At 45.1% G+C, this 21,475-nt stretch overlaps 1 protein-coding gene across 28 annotated transcripts in view; it reads right to left on the bottom strand.

Moving 5' to 3' along the window:
- The window catches only part of MADD (MAP kinase activating death domain), a 125,909-nt gene extending 104,486 nt beyond the window's left edge, over window positions 1-21,423 (bottom strand). For 27 of the 28 annotated variants that reach the window (XM_075927623.2, XM_075927633.2, XM_075927628.2 and 24 more), the window contains exons 1-2: window positions 21,042-21,166; window positions 881-1,068 (exon numbers count right to left, since the gene is read on the bottom strand). In XM_075927623.2, coding sequence (XP_075783738.1) covers window positions 881-939 — 59 coding nt within the window. In that variant the 5' untranslated portion in view covers window positions 940-1,068; window positions 21,042-21,166. Of the gene's footprint in view, window positions 1-880; window positions 1,069-21,041 lie in introns of all 28 variants that reach the window. The other variant, XM_075927624.2, reaches the window with a different exon arrangement.
- Window positions 21,424-21,475: the final 52 nt, after the last annotated feature.

Genomic DNA, 21,475 nt, shown 5'->3' with positions numbered 1-21,475 from the left:
CTGTCAGAACGCCGTGCTACCCATGCAGCACGGGGGTCGGCACCGTTGAAGTGCAGGGCAGGTTGCCCTCGCCACCGTGGGGCAGCTCTGCCCCGTCACAGCTCTCCAGCTGCCAAAATCTACTCGCCACAGGTGAGTGGATTTGTCGAGCCCTGCTAATGACAAATAAGTTATTTCCCTGTTTAGTCAATATAAACCTTATGCTTTAACAAGGCCTTCTCATGAGAAGGAATGAGATGGTGGGACACTATCCCATGTTTAAATCATTCACATTTGGAAATGGAAGTTTCATCCACTTAGGAACACACCCATAAATGAAGTATAGTAAAAAGATGCAAGAAATAGCTACTGAACAAACAAAAAAGTGCTAAGCCCTGATAAGAAACAAATGCTACTTGTGTATTTGACAAATACTACAAAATCAATTCTGTATTGGATAAGCACTCAGTTTTAATTGACTAAAAGTACGTTAATATTTGTATTTTATTGATACTTAATAAAAGACATTTTAAAAATAATTCTTGATTTTTCATATAAGGATATAGACAACAGCCCAAGAAATCACATAAATTAGTATTAATGAGAGAACAAATCCTAGAATTCCAACCACCAGCTGATTTGATTTTTATGGATTATTAATTATTCCTGAGGTTTCTGGATAATACATCTCTTTCTCAAGGGAAAGCCAGAGATCTAGCCTAGATTACTTGTTTTCTCATAGGATAGATTTCAAAATTACACATGGTTCCATGCATTCTAGCATTCTCTATATAGTCTGAACAGTATTTACTTGGCACTTGATGACACAACAGCAAGGGGTGTATGGTCTACAGTCCCCTCCCACTGCTAGAAAAACATAGGTGGAAGACTATTAAGTTACCTGGCCCCAACAATCACAAGGTAGTCAAGTAACTGAGGGCAGATCTTCTTCTGCACCATTGTCCTGTCCCTGTTGCTATGTCATCTCAGTAAATCTCTTGATCATTGAGCCAGCTGCCACTCATCCACTCAGCCGCTGAAGCTGCTTCAGGGAAGAAAATCCACATGGAAACTTTTGACAAGTTCAACCTGAAACCAGGAGAGAAGACAGGGTCAGTGTCATACATACCAACAGCAGAGTTTTGTGTGAGGCTCTGAGGAAAGATGATAGGCAGCAGTACTTTGAGAGAAAGTCAAAGGCTGGATCCTGGATTGGCAAAAGAGCTTTGTGCTCACCCCTGGACACAGCCACATTCCCCTGGAAAGCTAAGCATCCCTATCCTCCTCAAGGGTCTGATTCCTGATCTCACTGAAAGCAAGAGTCAGAAGTTTCAGGAGTGGCCATGTAAGCATGTTTCAGCAAAAACACCGAGGAGTCCTGTGGTGCCTTGATGACTAACAAATTTATTTGAGCATAAGTTTTTGTGGCCTGAAGCCCACTTTGTCAGATGCATCTCAAAAGCTTATGCTCAAATAAATGTGATAGTCTTTAAAGTGCCACAGGAATCCCAATTGCTTTTCCTGAAAGCAATGGGACTTTTTTCATGGATTGGACCTTTCACAGCTGCTGTGTTTCATACTAACAGAAAAAGAAAGAGCACACTTATATGTAATTTTAGTCCTTTGCCTCTCTACCCTCATATATCACTTATTCATGTATAGTCTTGAGCACCCACATGTCCTGTTCCATGTGTAAGTAGTCAGAGCATTCATATTTGCTTCCCCTGTGTCCTTTCTGAATTACCAGACAGATAAGTAGTGTCTAGCAAGTGCCTTAGGCTCCATACCCGGACATTACCTCATTTAGATAAATTTAAAGTGAATTTCAGGGTTGCACACTAGAGGCTGTACTGGGGACAAACACGCAGCAGGAGTCATACTGTCATCACAGCAACAGGATTCAGAACCACAAATGGATTTTATTTATGGTCACAACAAGGTAAATTTGACTATGAGCTCCTGAGAGAAACAGCAGACCACCACACCTAAGGGTAGTGTTTATGGTGGCAGTCAGGTGAAACATTGTCGAAGCTGGTGGGCATAACAACTGCCCCTCATTCAGGATAAATGTAGAAAGCAATTATGTTCCTCTATGGAACAGACGGTGGAAACCAAAAGGTGCTACTACCTAAAACACAGACAGTTCTGGGCTTTGAGGCTACGTCTAGACTACAGGCTTTTGTCGACAGAAGTTTTGTCGACAAAGCTTCTGTCAACAAAGAGCGTCTAGACTACATCCAGTTCTGTTAACAAAGCAAGCCGCTTTGTCGACATGACAGTGTAGACGCAAAAGATAGTGTAGATGTAATAATGCCTTCTGTTGACAGAACTCTGTCGACAAAAGGCATTATTCCTCATAGAATTAGGTTTACAGCTGTTGACAAATGTGCTGAGTTCTGTCGACGTCATGTCGACAGAACTCAGCGGCAGTGTAGACACAGGTATAGTTTTGTCGACAGAGTTGCCAGTTGCCACTGAGTGTCATTGTCTTATTTTATATTACATAATATGTGCCCCTTATTTTGGATATCATGGCCACAGACCATAATGATGATGCCATAAATCTATCCCTATTTTACTTCAGCATAATTTAGTTTTTCCAGGGGAACCCCAGTCTATACTTGCTTTCACACACACACAAAAGAAGTGCCAGCGGGGCTTATTCCAAATTAAGTACACTCTAAGTCAAATAAGTCTTCACTTTTTTAGTTACTTGATTGAAGCCATTTTTTTTAGTGATTTAAATTATGATTTAAATCAATCCATCCTGCCCTGATCATTGCAGTACATGTCATTTTGCGAATGTCTGTATGTCTCCTTACTTGTCCACAATGGACACGATCTCTTCAATATGAATTTGGTCAAGCAGGGCCCGCAGCTTTGATCCCTCATTATTAACTGAACTAAGACTCCTTGTGTCTCATATTTTTCAGCCTGAATATCCCAAGACAGGTATCTACGAGACTATAGTCTACGGCACATGTATGTCATGACTAGCTAGTTGCATGTGTGTGTGATCGCTACATAATTCAAAGGGAGAAGAAGGGGGTGTTAGAGATACAACATTCACTTAGCACGGGGTAGTTTAGCCCCATAAGTATGTTTGTAATTTTAGTATAATTTCACCGAAGTTCTGTTTTCTCTTTCCATCAATTCCCATCTGAGGGCACACAGTTTTAAAGTGGGTCAGTGCACTTCTTGCAGTTATTTTTCCCACTGATTTGACTGATAGAGTTTAGTGCAAAATAAATGCCACAACAGGCACAGAAGACAAACTCCCATTTCTCATATTAGTTTTCAATTTTGGCTGCATACAATATTTGTACTAACATTTAACAGTCTGCTTAATAGAAATTTTGTCTTTAAACAGTGCCCAGTACAATAGGGCCCCATCCATTTGGGACATCTATTACTACCGCAATCTAACAAATGAGCACAAGGAACTGATAGTTCTTGTGTTTTTGTCACAGTTGTGCAACTGAGCTGAGAATATCCCAATACTGGGTGCCCTAGGGTGGCGCTTGCCAGAATGTAGAGCAGTCTTTAAAGGCAGAGTTGGAAGTAGTTGCTGCATCAGTGCAACAATGCTTCCCTTGGTGTTGTCCTCCACCCTTTCAGGGCAACGGGGCAGGTAAAGGATATGTACCTTCACAGAAGATAGCACTATCTGGGGGCAGGTCTGTAAGTGGATAGAATTTGTTTTAAAACCATTGCAGAGATGCCGGATACAGATAGCGGCAACACATTTGTCTAGTGCAGTGGTGCTTAACCTTTTTTAATTCATGATCCCCATGGCCGGGAACATTTTTGGAAAAAAAAATGCTGGGAACATTGTGTTGTGGCCCCTTTAATTTTAGGCGCCAGAACGCTCCCCTGCCACATCTACATCGGGCGCCGAACCAGGAAAAGAAAATGGCGGCCAGCCCAGATCAAAGTGCTGCGACCCCCCAGGAAGACAACCGCAAGACCCACAGGTTGTGCAGCACTGGTCTAGTGCAGTTGAACCATCGCAGGCACAGTACCAACTAAGAGAAAAATCCAATGAAATACATACAATTGCATAAAGAATCTCACAACATTGAGCCTTGAGCACACGTGTCCCCCTAAAACAGGAAAACTTCCTAATTGACAGAACAGACGACACATCCCAACTACCTGAATCTTTCATATAACCAGAAGACAGTGAAAAGGGAAAAGATTAATAATAGAAGTCAAATTAAAATGATTCAGAGAATGAAATCTGAGATGGTATTCATATTAATAAAAAAGCAGTCCCTTGCAATCCTTCTGGAGAACAGTCCAGTCAGGAGGATTCAGTATGTAAGCCACGGACATCTTCCACCAAAAGGACATTTTTAATACACAAAGATATTCTCTCCCCTGACTCCCAAACCACCAGCATCACTAAACTGGTTTACAAATACCCTGTAGACTTAGAAGTCAGTTCCCTAATCCAGTGGTTCCCAACCTTTTTTATACCAGGGACCGGCAAACCCATTCACAAACTTTTGATGGACTAGAAACATTTTATTTGCATATTCATTATGCAAATAATGAATATGCAAACAGAATGTTACCAGTCCGCCAAAAGCACTGGTCCTCAGAACCTCCCAGTGCCAGACCTAAACACTAGAACCCCCCACCCCTCCACTACCACCTAGAAACAGCCACTGACCCGAGTCCCCTGCACTCAACCCCCCCAGTGCCAGCCTCCCACCCTGAGTCCCTCTGTGCACCAGAGCCTGATGCCCTATTTCCCAGTTCACTGGAGATCCCACTCCAATGCCTCAGTGCCAGTCCCCACCCATTAGAGCCACCCCGCAACCAGACCCCTCCAGTGCCAGCCTCCGGTTTCCAGAACCCCACTATGCCCAAACCCCCAGGGCCCTCTCCAGTGCCAGCCCCCAATATTAGCCCCATCCCCAGAGCCCCAGTGCCAGGCCTGTCCCCACAGCCCCCACTACTAGCCCCACCCCTAGAGCCCCCCAGTATTAGCTTCACTCCCAAAGCCTCCCAGTGCCAGCCCCCTGCCTCTTAGAGCCTCCCCCACCCCAAAGCCCCCCAGCACTAACTCTGCACTGCCTCCCAGCTACCAGCTGAGTGAAGCTTCTTGGTTGTTGCTGCTTTGAGACTGCCATGCTGTGCTCCACGCTGTTCTCCCACCGCACAGCAAGGCGCTCTTCCCTATCTGGGAAGAAACCCCGCCCCTGCCATGCACTGGTTGGTGAGAATGGGGCCGGACAAGCCTCTTCCAACAGCCCCGGCAGGAGCAGTGTACCCCAGCCCCGGCTCCCAGAGTTGCTGCAGACCAGCTGCCAGCAGGCCGTGGACCAGCGGTTGGGAACCGCTGCTCAAATCCACATACATTTTTAAAACAGTGAGGTAATTAACCACTGTTATCATTTACCAGAGTGGGAGTGGATTCTTCATTACCGTATTTAACCCAAGATTAGATGTTTTTCTAAATGCTCTGCTGTAGCAATTATTTGGGGAAATTTCTATGGCCTGTGCTATATGACCAGATGATCATAATGGTCCCTTCTGGCCTTGGCACGTATGAGTCACTGTTCCTCTAGGGGGTTACCTGTCTCCATGTCATTATTACACAAAGGCAGAAATATTTGTCATCACCCACACACACTATCAGAATCCTTCACATGCAAACAAATGGTACCCACTGCACAGACAGGGATGTTGCTTCTGCCTCACAGAATTGAGACCAGAATGATTACAATTCTTGGATGCTCTAGTAACTGATTTCACCAACTTGCCACGTACAGACCCCGACTTCCTTCCTCTGTCCCATCCCTTCAGTGTGATAACAGCATGCTCCCCAGCACATGCAAGGCCATGCAACCACTAAACAAGCACAGGCTAGAGAACAAGAGCAGCAGGTAATCTGATTCAGATCAATCTCCATAGCAACCCAATCTCTCTTCTCTAGATCCCAGCCTGTCAGAGCTATTTATATAGCAGCTGCAGCTCTCCCCTTCTCTCAGCTCATACACAAAAGCTCTCAGCACTGCCCACACTATAAACAAGCTTTACCCAGGAACTGCCAATTCAACATCTACCTCCTAGAACCTAAAGGACTCTGAGCTACATTAGCTTAATATCTGCAACAGGCACTAGACCAGGGTTTCCCAATCTATGGGTCAGGACCCAAATATGAGTTGGTTTCATTTCAAAAGGATCGCCAAGTTTTTCCCCAAGTGGCTCTGCCCCCTGACTTCCCCCCATTTTTTAATTGCCTTGGGTCACCAAGTTTTCCTGAATTGTCAAAATGGGTCCCAATCTGGAAAAGGTTGGGAACCTCTGCACCAGACCATCCCATCAAAAGGTCTTTCCCCACCTACAGAGGCAACACAAGCATCAGAGATCATTAGCATTCACTAAGAACCATAGACTCTCAGTTGACAAAGAGTCTACCATTCATCCAGCTACGCACAGCTGCTTCTTCAAAGCTTCCCCAAGCACCCACTAAGCTTGGTCATTTTCACCATAATGCTGCTGTCCAAAGGATGATGCATTAACACAAGCATGAGACTCTCTCAGGAGTGGCCAGAGTGCAGAGGGGGCAAGCCAGCTGCAACCAGGAGAACATTTATCCCAGAGGAGCACAGCTGTCTTCATGGACAGAGATGTGGTGGCTGATGTAGCTAGGTCCCCACCCACTGATGGCTTTTGAGATGAGACACAGGTCTTGAACTGACCTCAGAAGTAGATTAGGAGCTAGTGGAGAAATCACAGGAGAATGAGATTCTCTCCTACCACAAAGAAACTTCCATGGAAGTAAGCAGTGGTGATACACTAATGTGGGACAACAGAGTCAAATGGGACTATCTTTGCAGCACAGTCCTCAAAATTAACTATTAACCCTGGTTTCAATTTAAACATGAAAAATAAGTTTTGGAAAGTCCTCTCTCACTTTGTCTTAAGCAACTCCCTTTTCTAGAATCCCCTCCTCAACTCTCCATACTCCAGCATGCGCAGAATGCTGCTGCCCATTTTCTCAGATACAAATCCCATCGCCCACACCCTCAGATCACTCCATCAGCTTCCCCATCATGGCAAGATCCAGTTTTAAATGTATATTGTTTTAAATAATCTCCAAGAGTTTGTTCTAGGGATGCAAGCAAGTAGTCGAGTAGTCTTCTACAGGGGCTGCTGGATCTGGCGCAAGCCGGGACTGAGCACCTTCCCTTTTATTAACTAATTGTGTAGTCAATCAAAATTTTATAGACAACATGATTAGTGAAATACCCCTTAACATCCCTAGTTTGCGCCTGTCAACCTCCCCATAGAAGTGTATCTCCTTTACTTCCTTTTATGCTTTTCCAGCCTGTCTCTTCTCTGTTCCCCACATTGCTATGCTGGTACAGGTTCAAGAGCATTCTCCCATGCAGTTCCTTACACCTCAAGCACTTTGTTAATTATTTCTGCCTTATCAACTTACCATCTATGTTTAAATCTCAGCTAAAATTTATTTATACAATCTCTATGAAAGACAATCAACACAAGAAATTTTGTAGCCCTGAACTGGATTAGCTGAGAATTTCATAGCTGCTAAGAGTTTATATTTTCAGTTGTAATCTTTTAGTATGTTTTTCTTGAAGGGGAAACCGTCTCAGCTTGAGTTCTGAACTGGGGATTTTTATATCCAACTGCCTATACAGCAAGCAAGTTAGAGTTCTGATGCTATATGTACTTAGAAGCCTTTTTATAAGGGCCAAACACTAAAGATATGCAATCAGTTCCCCTTTGCTCCGTGACAGATACAGTGGTACCACCAGAGCTCTTGAAACTCTTCTCAGGCATGGGATTTCCCCACAAAATACTAATGGACCAAGGGATTAACTTCACTTCCTGGCTGACATGTGAATGATGTTCCATTCTAAAGGTCAAGTTCCTAGAAAACCTCAGTTTACCACATGCAGACAGATGGCTTCATGAGCAATTTAACAAGATTATGAAGTGAATGTTGGGACGCTTTATTAGTAATGACCCCAAGCACTGGGACCAACACTCTTGCTGCCTCTGTCTGCCATAAAGAAGTTCTGCAGGCCTCTACAGGGTTCTCTATCTTTGAATTTCTTTATAGTTGCCAACTGCAAAGAATCTTACATTTCCCATGGGAGGGCTGGAAGGAACAGGAAATAGACATTAAGCGCATATCAAACACATCATACAATTAAGGGAATGATTCAGGGCATATGGGAGTTTGCCAGAGAGAACTTAAGAAAGACCCAACATGCTAAGGAACAAAATTATAGAGGGGCTTAACTACTGACTTTATACACAGATGATCTGATCTTTTTGCTGCCCCCTTCAGCCAAGTCAAAATTAATGGTCTGATGACAGGATCCATATTAAGTGGTTAGGCAGGTGGACTATGAGATAGAACCAGGTAGAAGGAAGGAAATTAAAATATGGAGTATATGGAGTACCTGAGACACCCTGACGATAACTGCCTCTGCTATGGGGCCCTAGCTTAGTACCTCCGCTAACCAGCAGCTAAGAACAAACTACAGTGCCAAGGGAGAGTGCCTCACACCTGCACAGAGGAAGCAGTTCCTGCAATTGATCAAGACCTTTGCAAATGCACTTTACCAAATTCAGTTACCAGTTTACCAAGTTCACAATCACCTAGAGATCACCCAGTGCTAATCAGGCAGATCCCTAGACCACTGCTAAGGCAAATAAGGGATGCATTCAGAAAAGAATTAGCTATGCTGGAGATGGTGGGAGGGAATTGTGGAGTCCAAAAGTGAACAGAGGTGTCCCATGATGCTGGTTTCCAAGCCAGACTGTTCAGTTCAGTTTATGGATCACCAAAAAGGTAGACAATCATAGATCTAAGGCCAGAAGAGAGCATCATGATCATCTAGTTTTACTTCCTGCATATTGCAGGTCACAGAACCTCATCCACTTAATCCTATAAGAGACTCATAGTCTCTGGCTGAGTTATTAAAGTCCTCTAATCATGATTTGAAGACTTCAAATTACAGAGAATTTACCATTTACATTAGTAAAGGACCCAGGCCCCATGATGCAAAGGAAGATAAACCCCCTCTCCCCCCATGGTCTTTCCCATGTGCTAGGGTCTGGGGGCAGCCAATGGGAGAGGAGAGACTGTGCTGGAGTTGGGGACAGTCTGTGAAGACTCTCCTCCCGCAGAGAGGCACATCACAGACAGCCACTCTGAGCTCTGGGGAGCCTGCCCTGATGGTCCTGCTGGACTGCTGACGGGGAGCTGCCTAGGTAAGTGCCTTTGGGCCAGAATATGCCTGTGGCACCCCATCCCTTCCAGCACCCTAACTCCTTGCCCCAGGTCACTACCCTCTCTCGTCCCAGGTCACAACTCCCTTCTAGACCTGTACCTCCTCCTACAGCTCACCCCTGGGCCAGAATCCTCTCCTGCACTCATACCACCTCATGGACCTTGCCCCCCAACTCTTTTCCCCAGGTCACAACCTCCTCCGAACCAAACTCTCGCTCAGACTCTATACCCTCTCCTGCACCCCAGACCCATACTTCAAGCTTCCTTCTGCAGCCAACTCCACCCCAGACCCCACATCCCTACCATAGGCTAGTGCAGTCCTTGACCACTTATCAAAATCTTGGCATGGCTCCTTATCAAAAATTATTGCCCACCTCTGATTTAAATGCTGAGCATGTGGGCAGGACCCCAATAGCCTGACAGGAAAGAAGTCTCTGTAGTAACTCTCAGCTCTCTCCATTTAATATCCCATCAACAACCATTAGAGATATTTGCCGCTTCTAGCAGTTAAAGATCAGTTGTTTGCCACTGTAGGCAGGTCCATCCTGCCATCCCCTTCATAAACTTATCAAGCTCAGTCTTTAAGCCAAGTTGGTTTTTGCTCCCCACTGCTCCTGTTGGAAGCTACTGAAGAACTTCACTCCTCTGATGTAAACTTTATCTAGACCTCACTGTTCCCAAGACTGCATGGTGCAGGTATAGTGAACTGATCCAAAGGAAGTGGCTGGAGGCAGACCCTAATCCCGATTAGATACATTATACATGTTGAAAGGCACTCTTGATCACCATTTGAGTTTGGTTTAAGACAAAGGTGGTCTGACTTTTTTCCCCACGCTGATTTCTCCCTTTCTCACAGGGAAGGGCCTTTTTATTTTCTTCAGATAACCCCTTGTGTGCTACAAATGGGGCAAAGACAATGCCAACAATTCAAATCATGGTCTGTTGAAGATTCCAGGGAGCCCACAAAACAGAACTGTCAGCAGCAGTGAGAAGGAAAGAATATGCCTGTGGCAAGCTAACAAGTAGTCTCAGTGCTCTCTGTGCATCTCCCAAGAGAATGAAATTGAGGAGCACACAAAAATCACAGACCCCTGTGGCCCACACTGAGCACACCTACCCCTTTTCCACTTACTCCAGCTTTAAACAAGTCACTCTTTGGGTATGTCTACACTACCACCGTAGTTCGAACTAGGGTGGTTAATGTAGGCAACCGGAGTTGCAAATGAAGCCCGGGATTTGAATTTCCCAGGCTTCATTTGCATATTGCCGGGCGCCGCCATTTTTAAATGTCCGCTAGTTCGGACTCCGTGCCCGCGGCTACACGCGGCACGAACTAGGTAGTTCGGATTAGGCTTCCTATTCCGAACTACTGGTACACCTTGTTCCACGAGGAGTAACGGTAGTTCGGAATAGGAAGCCTAATCCGAACTACCTAGTTCGTGCCGCGTGTAGCCACGGGCACAGAGTCCAAACTAGCGGACATTTAAAAATGGCAGCGCCCGGCAACATGCAAATGAAGCCCGGGAAATTCAAATCCCGGGCTTCATTTGCAACTCCGGTTGCCTACATTAACCACCCTAGTTCGAACTAGGGTGATAGTGTAGACATACCCTTTCTGTCTCTCCTGACTCAGAATCTGTCAATCTTGACTAACCCTGTAGTTAGTTCACACTTTGATTTCTAATCTTGCTAGGCTGGAAGCGATGGAGTGGGCGGACACAGTGTCTTCTGGATCAGTAATCTATTATGTGGAAGACTCAAAGGGGCAGGGAAACCAATGACAGAAGCATGTTCACTGATCAGGAGATGTGGGGCAAAGAAGTGCTATCCAAGCAATACCTAGGACCAAACAAGGAGCATATTGGACACTGAAGGGCCCTTTTAGACCCAGGATGTTGACTACAGTGTGAAGGGTCAACACAAAATGCTGTATTTGTAAAGTACACATATGACAAGCAATGAGATGAGAAGGCTCAGGAGAAAGGGAAATTGAGCTTTAAGTGCTAAATAATCAATTCCAGTCCGGTTTTAACTGTGCGTGACAGAAAATAGTTACCATCTAATGGTGGTTCAGTGACCCTTGTTTGAATGAGTTTGGTGGGCATTAGTCCAGATTCTATAAAACAGGTGTCATTATCCCCAAAATCATCATAATAAGACACACTAATTGAGCCCCTTGATCACGGTATCTGAAAAGATACCCACAAATGAACAGATTGTAAGGACAGAACTTTCAATCTTATCCTGCAAGGTCCTCTTTGGAACAGGAAATGATTCCCATTGGAAAGAAAGTACAAGAAAGCATGTACTCCAGCTGCTCAAATTTTATCTGTTCTGTTAATCAGCATTCTCTGTACACTGAATATTTGGGCAGCCACACAAGAGAGAGTCAGGTGCCGCCCAGCTGATTAGCAAAGCGCCCACATCAAGCAGTATGTGTTTCTACTGGTGGTGCACATGCTAACATGCCTCACTGCACATAATAAAATGTATTTGCATATGGATGGAAAAAATTAGAGGGAACACTGCTGTTGATACACAAACTATTCAATGTCTGCTGCTGTCAATTCCACACTATTGAGCAGCAGGAAATTCACTTAAAAATTAAAAGGTAACAGAACCTAATAATGATCTAGACCAGTGTTTCTCAGTAACCCCTCTGTGGACCAGAACCAGTCCCTAAGATCTTCCTGATGGAGTTTAGGGAGGCAGCAAATCAGTTCCTGGTATTTAAAAGGCTGAGAAACGTTGATCTAAACTTCCCCCTGCCTCAGAGCAGAAAGGATATCTAAGGCCAGCTGACTGGACCCCAAAGAGGTAAAAACCTGAGACCAGCAAGGGCCTACACAGGCACGTTTCGGGTGAAAGAAGAACCATTTCCTTTTTGCTAAACGAGACAACTGTTAACACTACATTTGCAGTCTTGCTTGGGGAAGGGGTACAGACAATGGCAAGAGAAATCTGCTCTTGTGGTTAAAGCAATAAATTGGGATTCAGGAAAACAGGATTCACTTCAAAACTTTGCCACAGACTCATCAAGACACCATGGGTAAGTAACTCTGCTTGCCTCAGTTCCCAATATGTAAAATGGGGATAATGTTACCTTCCTGCCACTCAAGAGTGTCACAAGGATTAATTCATTCTTATTTAAGGTGGCAAGCACCACAGACAAACCTAGAAATAAGACTCAGAGGGGTAGCCATGTTAGTCTGGAATTTTAAAAACAATGAGCAGTCCTGTGGCACTTTAGAGACTAATATATATTATATCATGAGCTTTCATCTGATGAAGTGGGTTTTATCCATGTAAGCTCATGATATAATATATTTGTTATCCTCTAAGGTGCTCACTGTAACACCTAATATGAGCTCTCTCTGTTATTTGTAGAAACAAAGTACACCGGAGGCAACATGAGGACCAACCCCTGCTTCTGGGTCAGCCACAGGTATAAGATACTCAAGAGACTAGAAGAAATAGCAGATTCATGGGTCACATTGGTCCCAGATATGGAATTGATGCATTATTTTATATCTACTGACCTGGACTTGAAGCCAAATCTCATTTGGCTACAACTTCTGAAAGTGCAGCAAGAACAGAATTGACCCAGAATAAATAACTTATCCAGCCACAAGTTCTGTCAACTGGTCAGTAAAGAAAAAGCACCAATCAGCACCAGTGAGGAGGACACCTCACAATTCAATGGCTGCTGAGTGCAGAGATACATGGCTTGGAGTCCTTAGGTTTATAGCAACAAGAACTATTTGTGTTGAACTCCAGTGGGTTGACTTTTTAGAATTTCTTTAAATTAGTCTCGTTATAAGAAACAAATTCAGGCTAGAAATAAGGAGCACATTTTTAAGCGATGATCATAAAAAATTCTCCCACTGCTGTTATAGGAATGCTGAGGATTCTCTATAACTGGAAATCTTTATATAAAGATATATTTCATACAATCATAGGGCTGGAAGAGACCTCAGGAAGTCATCAAGTCCAGCCCCCTGTCCAAGCAGGACCAATCCCAACTAAATGAACCCAGCCAGGGTTTTGTCAAGACGAGACTTAAAAACCTCTAGGGATGGAGATCCCACCACCTCCCTAGATAATCCATTCCAGTACTTCACCACCCTCCTAGTGAAATAGTTTTTCCTAATCTCCAACCTAAACCTCCCCCACTGTAACTTGAGCCCATGGCTCCTTGTTCTGCCATCGGTCACTACTGAGAACAGCCTCTCTCCATCCTCTTTGGAACCTCCCTTCAGGAAGTTAAAGGCTGCTATCAAATCCTCCCTCACTCTTCTCTTCTGTAGACTAAATAAGCCCAAATTCCTCAGCCTCTCTTCATAGGTCATGTGCGCCAGCCCCCTAATGATTTTGGTTGCCCTCCTCTGGTCCCTCTCCAATGCGTCCACATCCTCGTATAGTGGGGGGGCCCAGAACTGGACACAATACTCCAAATGTGGCCTCATCAGAGCTGAATAAAGGGGGAATAATCACTTCTCTAGATCTGCTGGCAATGCTCCTCCTAATGCAACCTAATATTCCATTCGCCTTCTTGGCTACAAAGGCACACTGTTGACCCATACCCATCTTCTCATCCACTGTAATCCCCAGGTCCTTTTCTGCCGAACTTACTTAGCCATTCAGTCCCCAGCCTGTAACAATGCTTGGAATCTTCCATCCCAAGTGCAGGACTCTACATTTGTCCTTCTTGAACCTCATCAGATTTCTTTTTGCCCAATCCTCTAATCTGTCTAGGTCACTCTGGATCCTGTCCCTGCCCTCCAACATATCTACCTTTCCCCCTAGCTTAGTGTCATCCACAAACTTGTTGAGGGTGCAATCCATCCCCTCATTCAGGTCATTAAGAAAGATGTTGAACAAAACCGGCCCTAGAAACAATCACTGGGGCACTCAGCTAGAAACCGACCACCCTACTTCCTTAACTTGCTAGCAAAAATATACCTTGACTTTGCTAAAGTCAAGGTGGATCACATCCACCGACTTTCCCATATCCACAGAGCCAGTTACTTCATCATAGAAGCTAATCAGATTGGTCAGGAATGACCTGCCCTTGGTGAATCCATATAGACTATTCCTGATCACTTTCCCCTCTTCCAAATGCTTCAAAATGGATTTATTGAGGATCCCCTCCATGATTTTTCTGGGGACTGAGGTAAGGCTGACTGGTCTGTAGTTCCCTGGATTGTCCTCCTTCCCTTTTTTAAAGATGGATACTACATTTGCCTTTTTCCAATCATCTCTCCCTATCTTCATCAGTTTTCAAAGATAATGGCCAAAGGCTCTGCAGTGACATTTGCCAATTTCCGCAGTACTTTCGGATGCATTAAATCTGGACCCATGGATTTGTGTATGTCTAGCTTTTCTAAACAACATGTCTTAGCTCAGTTAAATGTTCCACACTAGATGCATGAATTACTGGCTAAATTCTATGGCCTGTGTTATGCATCAGGTTTGACTAAATCAGTGTTTCTTAAACTTTTTAAGACCGAGGAACACCAAACAATATTTTTTTTTAAATGAGGAACACCAATGATTTTTTGTTGAGAAGGGAAAAAAAAAAAAAAAAAAAAGGTGGGGGGGGAGAATTATTGAGAAAAAAAAGCCTTCCCTTTAAGGCCCCTTTATGTTAAGGGTGGCCATTTTGAATTCTGTTGTTCTCCACAGCACACCTCCGACTGCCTCGCAGCACACCGGTGTGCCATGGAACACAGTTTAAGAAACACTGGAGTAGATAATAGGGATGTGAACGGCCCACCTCCATTTAAACAAACAGGATTTTATATTCCTATTATATAATCATAATGGTATCTTCTAGCTTTAGAAGTCTATGAAAATAAGAAAAAAAAACGAGGAGTCCTATGGCACCTTAAAGATTAACATATATTTGGTCGTAAGCTTTCATGAGCAAAAACCCAACCTTAAAACACTTAGCCCAGCTGCAGCTATTTATCTCTTTTACTCTTGTTCCCAAATCAATTCCTTCAAACTCCTGATCAATGGTTAGACTTCTATGTTCTTCTTCTAATTTGTTGGTTTCTTCCTGGGATGAGGTGTAAAATTTTCAGAAATTTCAAAGGCATCGGATTATTTTTGAGAAAAAAATGGAATTTCAGGAAATATCTGCAACAGATCTCTGTTTATCAAAACTAAACTTTATGTATTTAAGAATGAAAAATGTATAATTTAGTTAGAACATAAAAACTACATTTTGGTATATTTATTAAATAAATATATAAAATTCTTTAAGGTTTGATTTGAGTAAGGATGAAGATACAGTTGCACATCAAGGCTCCTAGGTGTTTTTTTGGTTTTAGGATTTTGTTTCTATTTTGCCTTTTGGCAAATAGGAAAAAAAATGTCAATAACAGGGTGCATCAGTTCTGTTGTAAACAAAATGGGAGGTTATAACCTTTAGGCCAGGACTACTCAACATGTGTCCCACAGCCCATTTGTTGGCGGCCCATGGTGCGGTTTGGGTTTACGCAGAGATCAACATGCAGCTTGCGCGTGGGATTCTTTAAACATGGTGAGGCATCTCCCAGGTGGGGTGAGCACTGAAAGACACAAATGGATGGGCTGGCTGGAACAGATGGGCAGAGGGTGTCGGCGTTTCTAGTCCCTAGGGAGGAAGTGCCAGTAGCGCGGGGGCATTGTGTGAAGTGCTTTGTATTCATGCCTGTCAGTGTGAAAGAAGCTATTTGCATATATATTTGCATGTATATGTAACCACACTTAAATTACGCCCCTCGGCATGTACTGTGAGTATTGTTGTGGCCCCCGGGACTTCCAAAGTTGAGTAGCCCTTCTTTAGGCTCAGAAATAGTATGTAAATAGACCTGACATTATCCTGTAGATGAAACTCATGCCTCGAGAAACATTTTAAAATATTTATTAGTTATGAGAAAGCATTTTGAGGAACTGAAGGGTATCAGTAACATTATTATTTTGAACATTACTCTAAAAATTCTTTCACTGTTCATGTTAAGAAAAATTTCATGTAACTGCTTATTTTCAATGTTTCCACACCAGGCCATGGGGGGGAAATAAATCTTGACAAAAGTTTACATTTTTTTCTGGACCACTTTAGCTCCAGTCTACAATAGAATTACCCAGAACTGAATGCAATATACCAGAAACAGTCACACCAGAGACAAAGGATAATAATAGAAACTAAAAAGACCTACTAACCACACATAGTGCCTATCTGCACATGTACCCTAACAAAAAACAAGGAGAGTATCACCTCCCAGCTCCATGACATGATGCTTCTGCTTATGTAACTCAAATCACAATGTAGTATGTGAAAGCAAAAACACCAAACTTGTGTCTAATATTCTATCCATTCTCACTCTATGGTTTCTCATGCTGGACGGGCGTAACAAGTCCACAGCCGTCTGTTTTGGGACTGGTTCTGTTCAATATATTCATCAATGATGTATATGAGGCATAGAGAATAAGATTAAGTTTGCAAACGCTACCAATCTGGGAGGGGTTGCAAGTGCTTTGGAGGATAGGGTTTAAATTCAAAATGGTCTGGACAAACTAGAGAAATGGTCTGAAGTAAATAGGATGAAGTTTAATAAGTTTAAAATGCAAAGTACTCAACTTAGGAAAGGACAATCCATTTCACACATACAGAATGGGAAATGACTGTCTAGGAAGCACTGCTGAAAGGGATTTAGGTATCAAAGTGAATCACAAGTTAAACACGAGTCAATAGCGTAACACTTGCAAAAAAAAAGCAAACACGATTCTGGGATGAATTAACAGGTGTGTTGTGAGTAAGACACGAGAAGTCATTCTTCTGCTCTACTCTCTGCTGTCTGAGCCTCAATTGGAGTATTGTGTCCAGTTCTGGGCACCATATTTCAAGAAAGATGTGGAAAAATTGGAGAAAGTCCAGAGAAGAGCAACAGAAATAATTAAAGGTCTAGAAAACATGACCTATGCAGGAAGACTGAAAGAACTGGACTTTTTTTTTTAACTAAATAAGAGAGAAGACTGAGATGATAGCAGTTTTCAAGTATCTAAACAGGTGTTACAAAGAAGAGGGAGAAAAATTGTTTTCCTGGGCCTCTGAAGATAGGACAAGAAGCAATGGGCTTAAATTGCAGCAAGGGAGGTTTACGTTGGACATTAGGAAAAAACTTCCTAACAGTCAGGGTGGTTAAACACTGGAATAAATTGCCTAGGGAAGTTGCAGAATCTTCATCACTGGGGATATTTAAGAGCTGGTTAGACAGACACCTGTCAGGGATTATCTATATAGTGTTTGGCCCTGCCATGAGGGCAGCGAACACTGGACTCGAACTCTCAAGGTCCCTTCCAGTTCTAGTATTCTATGATTCTCTGTGTTATTGCTTCCCAAATGTTCATTTTTCTATTGAACTTTTATTTTAGATAATTTTCCCCAGATGTATTAGCTGCACTGATGCAAGTTAAATCTGACCATTTAATAAATTCAGGAAGATGCTAAATCGCTAGATCAATACCCATTCCTGAGATTCAACTATTGATGCCAAGTGTCTAATTAATATTTTTTATTATGATCTTTGGTCCCACAGACCCACAAAATCCAGTCAAAACAAAGAAGTCATCATTGACCCTGCCATTTTAACTTATGTCAGAAGTCTTGATGTGATACAAACCAGTCTCTCTCATAAGCCCTGTGAACAAACCCTGTTTAAATTTAAAAAGGAGGCCAACACCTTTATGTGACTATGGTCATCAGGCACAAACTATGGAGCACATTATATCTGAATGTCCCCCTCATTCTTTCTTTGCAGACCTGAAGGACGTCCATCAGCTCACTGTTGCAGTAACATGCTGGCTATCAAACCTAGATATAAACTTGAACTGTTGCTACCTACCAAAGCCATAAGAAAGATGATCACATTTTCTTATACCTCCCTCAACCAGTGGCTAGTTCTCCCCAGATCAGTGATGTTATACAGAGCACACAGAGGGAGGGTCTGGCAGAGTGTATGAATAGGAGTACTGATTTGGAGTTATGCTGAACACTGAGAAAGTGGCAGATTTGTTAAGGGTGGAAGGTAATAAGTAAATTTCTATTGCCATATCTATGGGAACCAAGTTAAGGTTGTGTGGCTGGGTGTTTTTAAATAATTTTAAAATATTGCTTAATATACACCTAAAAATAGCTGTCTGTGTGAGGCTCAAGCCATAGCTACAGAAACTACGAAGGACAGGGGAAAGCACCAGGAACAGAGAACTGTATCCTCCAGCTGGTCCCTCTAATCAGATCATTTTTTCACCTTTGCCCAACAGAGAGTTAGAACTAGGGATGTAAAATCCCATTTAATTGGCTAACGGGTTAAACATTTTGTTTAACCGGTTAGCTGACTGAAGAGGGAAAGCTGGAGTACCCCTCCCTGCCCACCACTGGGCTGGAAAGTCCTCCCCTTTCCTCTGCTGCAGGCAGGGGCTCTACCAGCCTAGCCAGAGCAATCCCTGCCTGCGGCTCCCCACCACTGCAGGCAGGGGCTGCTTCAGCATCCCGCTTGGAGCAGTCCCTGCCTGTGGGGTGCCTGGACCTGATGTGTGCAGGGGCTGTGCTAGAGCAGCCCCTGCGGCCTGAGCAGCCACTGCAGCTCCATCCCACTGGTTAACCTGAACTTTTAAGCATCACCCGGTTAGGATGAACCTTACTGGTTACACTAGGGATGAGGAACCTTTTTTGGGTCGGAGGCCACCAACCCACAGAAAAATCAGTCGGGGGCCGCATGTGAGAAGCAGGGGAAAAGAAACGACTGTGGCCCCCCACTGAGAAGGATAAAGACACTCCCCACATTCTTACACACCAGAAACTAGGGAGGCATAGCCTAGTAGATTTTGCACGCTGCAATCCTCAGGGGAGCAGCTGGGGGGCTATAGCAGCAGCATGGGCTCCCCAATGCTCGGGAGGCCCTGAGTCTCAGAGGCTGGATGCAGGGCAGCCGAGGTCCTCATCTGGCCCCCAGGCCTGAATTTCCCCACCCCTGGATTAAAAAGTTAAATCTTCACATCCCTAGTTAAAAGCCACCTTTTTTCAATATGGTCCCAAAAAAAGAGCAAAACAGCAAAGGACAACATCCTTCCCCCAGAAAAATGTCCTTAACTTATGAAGTACTTCCTAATCTAATCTTTCTGCAAGCAAAACAGTCAGTTGCCTTGTTTCTTCTGGTTACCTAGTCTGCAAACTTCCTAAGCACTCCCTTCCTGAGTGGAAAGAGAAGAAGAGCATAAGTTTCCTCTCTGAACCACCTCCACTTCAAATGCCCAGCTTGCTACTACCTTCTTGCTCTATCCCTAATTTAATTAGCTTTTGCGTGAAAGATACACATCCCCACCACAAACTCATTATATTTCTTTGTAATTCCCCCACTAACCATCCCAAGACCTATGAAAATCACCCTCTCTCAGCAAAGAGTTACCTTAGCAACAGCTTCTAAAAGGTAATGACTATTTACTAAAGCCACATAATGGTCAATATGGTGCTTGGTCCTGCCATGAGAGCAGGGGATTGGCCTTGATGAACTCTTGTGGTTTCTTCTAGTCCTAAGATTCTGTATCCTCAAGATTAGCAAGCACACTTTGTAGAGTGTACATGTTGTACCTCCCTAAACTGGGACTCTCTGGTCCTGCAAAATTTTTAGTCCAATAGGGAAGGGAGGCTGTCAACTTGTCAGAGAACCCATGGGGGGGGGGAGGATGTTGCTGTGGGGAGCTCAGGCCCCAGCAGCAACCAGGAAGCACCAGCCCCGGTGGGGCTAGCAGCAGACAGGGCCAGGCCAACAGCAGGGTGGCTGTTGCTAGAGGGCAGCAGCAGCAAGGCCAGAGCCTGGGGCTGAGGGACCCAGAAGCAACAGGAGGTAAGGGAGGGCCAGCAGGCAGGGAGGCCAATGACAGGGGACCTCCCCTGGTTTGGCAAATCCCTTCAGTCAGGTCCTGAGGGTGCCAGACCAGAGAGGTTCAACCTACAGTGAACCTGTATCAAACACAAGCTACCATTGAGAAATCAGGAATCCTCCTTTACCAAAGCCCTTTACCCAAACCATTTGAAGCAGGAAGAAGCCAGAAGTACTGCAGAGCTCCTGTCTCATCTAGAAGAGCAACTAATACGTCTGTACCGGAATGGTCCACATGTGCTAGACTATCACAAGATCAAGAATTGAAAACCCCAGGTAGTACAGGCAGGATCCTGCCAACCCTCAGCACTAACAGAGGCCTGCAGCCTTCATGCCAAAGCTGTCAGCCCAGACAGGCCTACCGCCGCAGAGCGTGAGCTGCAGGGTGCCCTTTGGAGCCGCTGACACGACGGGCGCAAGGCACACGAGAGCAGAGAATCCGTCCACAGCAGCTGTGAGGCGCATCCCCCCTCCCGCCGTGACCTTGCCAAGGACTCTCCATCCGGAAAGCATCGCCACCGGACCAGGCTGGGGAAGGGAGGCAGCGGTAGCAGGGCCCAGCCGCACTGCTCAGCCCCACACAACTGCGGGGAAGGGGGGACACGGCAGGCAGCCGCTTGGGACACCAGGGCAAGTGGTTCCCAGCCCCTCACAGCTCTTAAGCCGCAGAGCTCCCGGGTGCCCGCCGCGCGCGTCCCAACCGCCCCCCGCGCCACGGACAACTGCGTGGCACCCGCCCCGGCCCCCCAGGAACCCCCCCCCCGGCCGCCCCCAGGCGCGCTCTATCCCTAGCGCCTCCCCCGGCTCCTCCAGCCCCCTCCACACGCGGCCCCCGGCGCGGGGCCTGCCTCTACCTGCAGCCCCCAGCCGCTTCCCGCGCCGCCCCGCCGCTCCTCTGAGCCAGCCGGCCAGTTCCGCATCCAGAGCCCGGAGCGGAGCGAACCACCGGGCGAGGGCGGGAGGGAGCGAACCACTTACGCACGGCGGAGGGGGAGCGGCGAGAACACCTCGGCACCACAAGGCGGAGGGGCGCTGCAGGCTGCATGCGGGTCGCACCGGCCTCGGCTGAGCAGGGCGGGACCTGGGGAAATCAGCCGGCCCCCCTTGCAGACCCGGCAGGAGGTGAAGCCAAGCAGCGCTAGGTCCCTGATCTGCTGAAGGCAAGGGGCTTAATGAACACGTGCTAAAATAGGCTGCAACCCCCATCTAAGGATACCCTACTTAACAGAATACGATAAGCCTACTATTCTCATTCGGCCCCCAGCCCTTGCTGCCTCTGTATCAGAGG

This window comes from Pelodiscus sinensis, chromosome 5 (assembly GCF_052426305.1).
Source record: "Pelodiscus sinensis isolate ZL-2025 chromosome 5, ASM5242630v1, whole genome shotgun sequence".
Classification (NCBI taxonomy): domain Eukaryota; kingdom Metazoa; phylum Chordata; order Testudines; family Trionychidae; genus Pelodiscus; species Pelodiscus sinensis.
This window is presented reverse-complemented; position numbering and strand designations above follow the sequence as displayed.